Source organism: Sinocyclocheilus anshuiensis, unplaced genomic scaffold, assembly GCF_001515605.1.
Source record: "Sinocyclocheilus anshuiensis isolate Anshui unplaced genomic scaffold, SAMN03320099.WGS_v1.1 scaffold334, whole genome shotgun sequence".
In the NCBI taxonomy this organism is placed as follows: Eukaryota; Metazoa; Chordata; class Actinopteri; order Cypriniformes; family Cyprinidae; genus Sinocyclocheilus; species Sinocyclocheilus anshuiensis.
Window position 1 is genome coordinate 657,063 of NW_015546055.1, and position 7,275 is coordinate 664,337.

The window sequence follows — 7,275 nt, forward strand, 5'->3', positions numbered from 1 at the left end:
CATTTTCAAATGATTTCAAATTTCTTAAATATTAATTAAAATAAATACAATTATATCGGCTTTATATCGGCCACACTGCTTTCCAATATATCGGCATCGGCTGTCAAAAAAAACAATATCGGTCGACCACTACTTCTATTCGTATAAGACAAAACTGTTAAACGGCGACAGCAAACAATAAAGAGGAAGAATGTGAGCACTGTGTTCAGGCGCTGCTGTTCTCAGCTACGTCAAAATAAAAGTCTTGCCTCGAACACATCAGCCAAACAGAAAAACTTGCCAAAAATGCCAAATATTGGCTGATATATCGGTCGACCACTAGCGTTTATAAATCATCTCTGTGTGTGTGTGTGTGTGTGTGTGTGTAAATGTACATCTATTCTAAAACAGCATTATATGCATAATCTATATGCATATATTTATCTACTGCTATTTATATGCAGCTTATTGACCTAATCTGTTTCTAACTTCATGTAAAACATTAATGGAGAAGCAAGATATCAGAGAGGAGATTGAGGCCATGAACACTCACAGCTCCTGTTAGCATATCATACATCAGGGCTCCCAGACTCCACCAATCCACAGCTCGGTTATGGCCGCTTCTCATGAGGATTTCTGGTGCCCTGAAAAAGGGAGAGGACAAGAGAAACAAAGAGAGAAAGACAGAATGAATGAGTGAAGAGAGAAAAGGCCATCACACCAACCATTTTTTGTGCTGCTGTCTTTTTTACTTTGACCTAACTGACACCAGAGGCCCCAAATAAGCCTTCAGCTGACATGATTGATGGAGGCTCTGACCTCCATGAACTGCTCTGTATGAACTTTCAAGAGGCCACATTGCCGAAAACATGATTTTTCTTACTGTTTTAAAATTCAAGTTCAAGTTGTTAAACAACACAAAGCTCCCTTTCTAGCCTACACAGACCATTTATTTGAGAAAAAGATGCAATAACAGGCTGCTCGGAAATTGATGTCACAACCATGAGTACATTAAAATAAATATCATCAATATTTAGTATTCAGCAACTTGGCCAATTCTGCTACTCAGTTTTTACATTGGCCATTTACATCTAGAAGTTACATGAGCATATAAAAAAGATTGTTTAATTGGGTGAAAATGTGACTTTGTACATACATGTACTCTATGGTTCCACAGAAGGTGTGTGTGACGGTACCATCGTGGATCGACTCCTTACAGAGTCCAAAGTCTGTCAACTTCACATGACCTGAGATGAGAATGAAATGAGCACATCCAGAGGAGAACAGTCTTTATTGAACAGGCAGTGGTGCAAATCTGAGGACTATCTGGGATAAAAGGACAGGTGTGTGTGTGTGTTTATTACCATTGTTACGGAGCATGATGTTCTCTGGCTTCAGATCTCTGTAGATAATGCCTTTCTGATGAAGGTGACCCAAGGCCATGGAAATCTCTGCCAGGTAAAAGCTAGAAGTAAATCAAATTATAAATAAATAAATGGAAATTAAAAATTGAAATGCTTTCACAATCCATTGATTTGTACATTTTTTGTTAAACAAATCGTTCACCCCAAAATTAAAAATTTTGTAATTATTATATATTGTATATTATTGTATATTTTATATATTATTTCCCCATACATATTAGGGTTCAAACAAATCATAATATATAGTGCTACAGTCATATAGACCGCTTTTAAGGTGATTTATTTCTTTTTGGAATTTAACAGCTTAACACCATAAATTGTCATTGTATGATAAAGACCTTTGTACACACTCATTAAAGTATTTAAAAATAATTAAAATATGTGGGAGTTAAACGGAAAAAATTAACAGCATATGGGTTTGGAATTAAATGAGGGTGAGAAAATTATCACAGATTTAGAATTGGTTAAAAAAAAAAACATTTTAACAAATTTTAAATATTTGGTCCATCAAACCATCAAATCAGCATTTGGGTTGTATGTACAAACAACATTTGTTAAGCCAATGAATTTTGAAAGCCTCCCGCACAAGATCAACGTTTACACAAAACAGAGGCGTTTCATCCAGATAGCAGACAGGTCATCTTGACATGGGAACGATCTATATCCTGATAAGACCGGTAAAGCTCCACTTACCAGGCTGTGTCCTCCAAAAAGATCCCCTCCCTCTCCAGCTGCATGAACAGCTCTCCACCTGTTACAGAAACATAAACTTGATTCCGGATACATTCTCTAAAACATGTCTTGTTTCAATTTTTTTCTCAAAACCAAAACTACTGATTAAAAAGCACCAGTTGCTGTTTTGAACTCACCGCTTAGGTACTCCAGGATGAGGTAAAGTTTGCCTCCTGTCTGAAAGGCGTATATGAGGTCCACAATGAAGGGATGCTTAACTTCCTCTAGGATGCTCCTTTCTGCTTTAGTATGAGCAGTGTCCTTTGCATTGCGAACAATCATGGCCTGTTGAAACGTTGTGTTTTTAAGTAAATGCCAAGCACACAAGCACTGACTGTACATCATCCTGTGAACATCTATGCACTGGAGGGTTGTAACACCCCTAATCACAGCTGAGAACTGGGGTCATTAATGCTTTTATTGTTGTTGCAATAAACAGACGTGTGCAAATCTAATTGGGGAATCATGTGCACATCAAAGTCTGTATATTTTTTATTTTTGTAAAGATACTTTTAGAGGCTCTGTAATACAGTGCTAAGAATATCGTAAAAAGAAACCCAAAACGCTTATAACTTGCATTTTTGCATAATGATAAAGTGCACCTTGAATTCATTCAGTTGTGTTTGACAATCACTAAAGAATCACTAAACAGCTGCCATGAAAACACACTTCTTGTATGATAAACTTGTTTTCATTAAATTCTTAATTTTCTGTTATAAAAAACTAAATGGGGGCAAAAGTCTGGAAATGCAAATATTTTTCCATACTCTGCTTTCTTTTTCCATACTTTTCCAGACCTGGAAATTACTCAAATCAAATTTCATACTTTTCCAAACTGCGTAGGAACCCTGTTTAAAGATAATTTAGCTAAAACGGCTACAGTGTACAATGAAGAGTCTACTAAGTATTGATAAGAACAGAGCCACATTCTGTTGGTATGCAAATCTGGCCAGCTGAGATTGCATCATATTATGACCACATCATATCTTTCTACCAAGTTGATCAATTACCAAATCTGCCACTCATCCGTGGTCTTGCCAAATTAGACCCTGTGAAGCATGCTATTATAAGCCCTTGTGTTCTAAATATGTTGAACAAATATGTTGCATTTTGAGCAAAGCAATATTCCTCCTATTAAATGCTACTGTGCGTTTCTGTTATGATCTACTTGTTTGCAGATGCCAAAATAAGGAATTCTACTATTTAACCATTTTATTAGCTGTTGTGAAAAGGAAAAACACACTAAAACTATACAAACAATCATTACTGAAACTGTTTATAGGTAATGATGAAACATTCCTTAAACATTATTCACAGGCCTGCAGCAAACCACACCAATACAACCTGTTAACCAGCAGGACCAGGCATGATGGAACACCCACACTGATTTTCAGGGAAAGATCAATTATTGTGAATTTTGGGGGGCCATACCTTTTTCAAGACCTTCATGGCAAATATCTTCCCAGAATCTGCCCCAGTTACCTTGCGAACTTGAAAAACCTGTTATTTTAAACAGAAAGGACTGTTAAAAGTGCCCCTATTATGCCATTTCGAATATTTCCTTTCATGCAGTGTGTAATGTAGGTGTATGTGAATGTAAACAATCTGCAAAGTTGTAAAGCCGAAAGTGCATGATAAATAAAGTTATTGTCTCCAAAAGACACTGAGCACTGAACAGCCTAAACGAGCTGTCAGTAATTCGAATCACACTTCCGTGATGGCTACACGTCACATGGTAACACATTTTCATAATGCCCGCAGATGCCAAAATTCCGCCTATGTTCTACGTTGGCCGGCCACGAACAACTTGACCCGCCCTCAGACACTGTAGATTGTTCGTGTGGTTAACATCATGTCAAGAAGACACTGTTAAAGTAAATTTGTTTTATTCTCACTTCCGAAAGATGAGGCTGCAAAGAATCAGTGGTTATAATTAATATAATTTTTTTTCCCACTGTACTACAGCAGTACAACCCCAATCTTTTTTGTGTACCCTAAAAATGGCATAATAGGGGCACTTTAACATACAAAAGCTGAAGGTCCGATAAACATGGCATGGTAAGATCTACAATAAAAATCTGCAAATGAAAACTAAAAGCATGAAGACAAAAATGAATGGACACTATTTAGCAAGGATGCATTAAATTGATCAAAAGTGACAGTAATGACATTTACAGTGTTACAAAAGATTTCTATTTCAAATCAATGCTGTTCTGAAAATTCAGCAAATTGCAAATATTTTAAATTACATTTTAAACTATATTAAAATATAAAACATTTATTTAAAATTATAATAATATATCACAACATTACTGTATTTATTGTATTTTTAATCAAATAAATGCAGCATAAGAAGCTTCTTTCAAAAACTCCTTCCGACCCAAAACTTTTGAACAGTAGTGTACTTATTTTAAAGCCCATATTATGTGTTAAAAACTACACCACATGCAGGGTGGAAACATTGGGTAGCACTGCTTGTCTTGCTTACCTTTCCATATCCTCCTTTACCCAAAACACAAAGCAACTCAAAACATTCTGGACGAATCTGCTCTGTGCCTTGATTCACAATATTCTCTGAGATTTCGAACTTCTCACAGTCTTCCAAACTGCTCCAAAACATCAACATTTATATACATTTAACATAAAATATCAACATTTTAATCAAAGAGAAGACATTTCACATCTAAATTAAAATGACATCATCGAATTACACAAATATAATTATGTTTGAATGTCAAGTAGCTCTTTGACATACTCACAATTCAAAGCCACTGCACTGGTCCAGGCATTCATTACTCTTGGCCTGTGGACAGAAACAAACTTTTGGTGTTTATGGAAGGTTTACAGAGTGTTTGAGGTGTGGACTGCAGTTTTTGGTATCCCTGCAGCTTTTCCACTAAATACATAGTGTGCAGATCTGACACGGCCATTAACGCTCAATCTATAGCAGTGACTGACGCGCACTGGCTCTTTTCCATCTCTCGGGAGTATCAAGGTCACTGATCACATTATAAGACCCAGTCTAACAATAGAGAGTGTCAGACCAATGCAAGTTGGACCTACAGAAGATTTTTTTGTTTTGTTTTGTGGTTTCAGATGTAATTCAGGAGCAAAGCCGGTCTAAAAATCTGACATGAGAACTTCTGGCAAACTTTTGAACACTAAACCTCTAAAGTCTATTTTGCTTTCAGTGATATTAAAAATGAACTGCAGCTGAAAAGTTTTGAAAGTTCATATCTGTCATATTTAGCATGACTCTTAAGTCTGTGTAGTCATAAAAGTTTGACAGTCCATTAAAACAGACATCTTCATACACCTGAAGTGATGCTAGGTATCCAAAAATCCAGTTTAAGCAGGTAGCCTAGATGTGTTTCTAGCTGGTCTTAGCCATTAATTAGCTATTATGTCCTGCTAATATGTTCTTTAAAAAAAAAAAAGATGGAATATCTTCAGTTTGATCAACTGGTAGCTAGTTCAAGAAGGTCCACCATATTAATAACCAGGTTATATTAATAACCTTAGACCAGCTTGAAAACATCTTAAACTAGATTCCAAAGTTGTATTAAAACAGACAAATATGTCCACTGGTAAGTACTTTGTAAATCTATCCTCTGTAAAACATTTTAAACCACGTAAAAATCATACAGTACCATGGTAAATAAGTACCGTGGTATTGTCATCTAATAGTTTACTACGGTACAGCCATAGTACTTTTATGTGTTTCTGAAGCGTGTAAAGGTGCTGGATCGATCCTCAGGCGATGCGGAAAATCTGAACCCGAGCCAGGTGTACCGACGAAACATGCTACCTATCAGATTGTGCTACCAAAAATATATTTGCATTGTTTTAAGGGTAAGTTTAGGGTAAGGGTATGTGTGGACGGGTAGGTTTAGGGTAGGGGTAAGTTAGGTATGGACATTAAAAAAAGCCTCAAAACACATGAATAAGATTCTGGTAGCACAATCTGATAGGCAGCATTTTTCGCTATCGATTTGTGCTAGGTTACCTATCTTTTTAATGGGAGGTAGCACAATCTGAGCGGGTAGCACAAATCAAATCGTCACAATACCGGTTACCAGTTAGTTACCTAACTTACCCCGTCGGCGAGCTCCTCGTCTGACACGTTGTCCTCCGGCGGGTCCAGGTCGATATCAAAAACACCAGCCATGGTCACAGTCTCTTTACACACTCCAATACCAGAATAACGATTAATACGGACACCTCATGGTCCCGCACGACTCACCGCCGCCATAACGGCTCCGGTACACTACGTATCCCTACAGAGATTAACTACCGGTAAACGATAATCACGGCGAACAGCGAATTTCACAGAGCGTCAGTGCGCATGCTCCGGAATGTGTAAAAAAACTGTCAACAACTGAATGAACGTTTTTGTTTATTTAAACACACGAATGTCTTTGACTTTATTCCGGAAGGTTGTAGTTGAGGTAAGTGGGTGTACGGATACAAAAACGCGTCATTCTGTGTGTATAGGAAGCTGATTTTACTTGTAGTACCTCCGCACTGCCAATAGGTGTCGACAAAAGACCTGCCGATGTTTTGCTTCTGTCAAGAGCTTCAACATTCGTGCTGTTAACCCTCGCGGATAAAGCTACCGCATAATCACAATCAGTGGTTTGCCTGTGTTTTCAAGCTTAATTTATTTAATAATAAAAAACGTCACGTTTCTCTCCTCTTATGGATTAATAATAAATCTTTTTTTCCCCCCAAGTTGTCCACAAAATAGTAAATACTATTTCAGTCTTTCTACTTTGAAAGTTTGCATTTAATTCAGTGTTGTTTGCCGTTTCATTGTCTATTTTTTCCGAAGTAAATTATTTTTTTCAGTATATGTATACACATATATATTTATATTTTAGTATTATGGTATCATTAAAATGTTTTGTGTTGCTTGAGCATTTGTTGTAGAATAACTGTAGGTGTATTACCGTTTAGATTTGGGAGGAGAGTCTAATTTGGCAATCCTTTTGAAACTATTTGATTATTCATGAAGGGTAATTCTATTTAAACCTTTTATCCTGTTCTACACTACTTAACGTTCAAAAGTCAGCGAGGTCGCTAAAAGGGTTGACTGAAGAAAGATGCGAGCTAACATTGTTACAAAGTGCTGGGTAGCCAC

At 36.8% G+C, this 7,275-nt stretch overlaps 1 protein-coding gene across 1 annotated transcript in view; it reads right to left on the reverse strand.

Moving 5' to 3' along the window:
• LOC107699259 (ribosomal protein S6 kinase beta-1-like) overlaps positions 1-6,674 on the reverse strand; it is a 14,088-nt gene extending 7,414 nt beyond the window's left edge. The window contains exons 1-9 of the mRNA XM_016500455.1: positions 6,232-6,674; positions 4,895-4,938; positions 4,624-4,741; positions 3,567-3,635; positions 2,273-2,420; positions 2,097-2,154; positions 1,344-1,444; positions 1,136-1,226; positions 533-623 (exon numbers count right to left, since the gene is read on the reverse strand). Of these exons, the coding sequence (XP_016355941.1) occupies positions 533-623; positions 1,136-1,226; positions 1,344-1,444; positions 2,097-2,154; positions 2,273-2,420; positions 3,567-3,635; positions 4,624-4,741; positions 4,895-4,938; positions 6,232-6,303 (792 nt within the window). The 5' untranslated portion in view covers positions 6,304-6,674. The remainder of the gene's footprint in view (positions 1-532; positions 624-1,135; positions 1,227-1,343; positions 1,445-2,096; positions 2,155-2,272; positions 2,421-3,566; positions 3,636-4,623; positions 4,742-4,894; positions 4,939-6,231) is intronic.
• Positions 6,675-7,275: the final 601 nt, after the last annotated feature.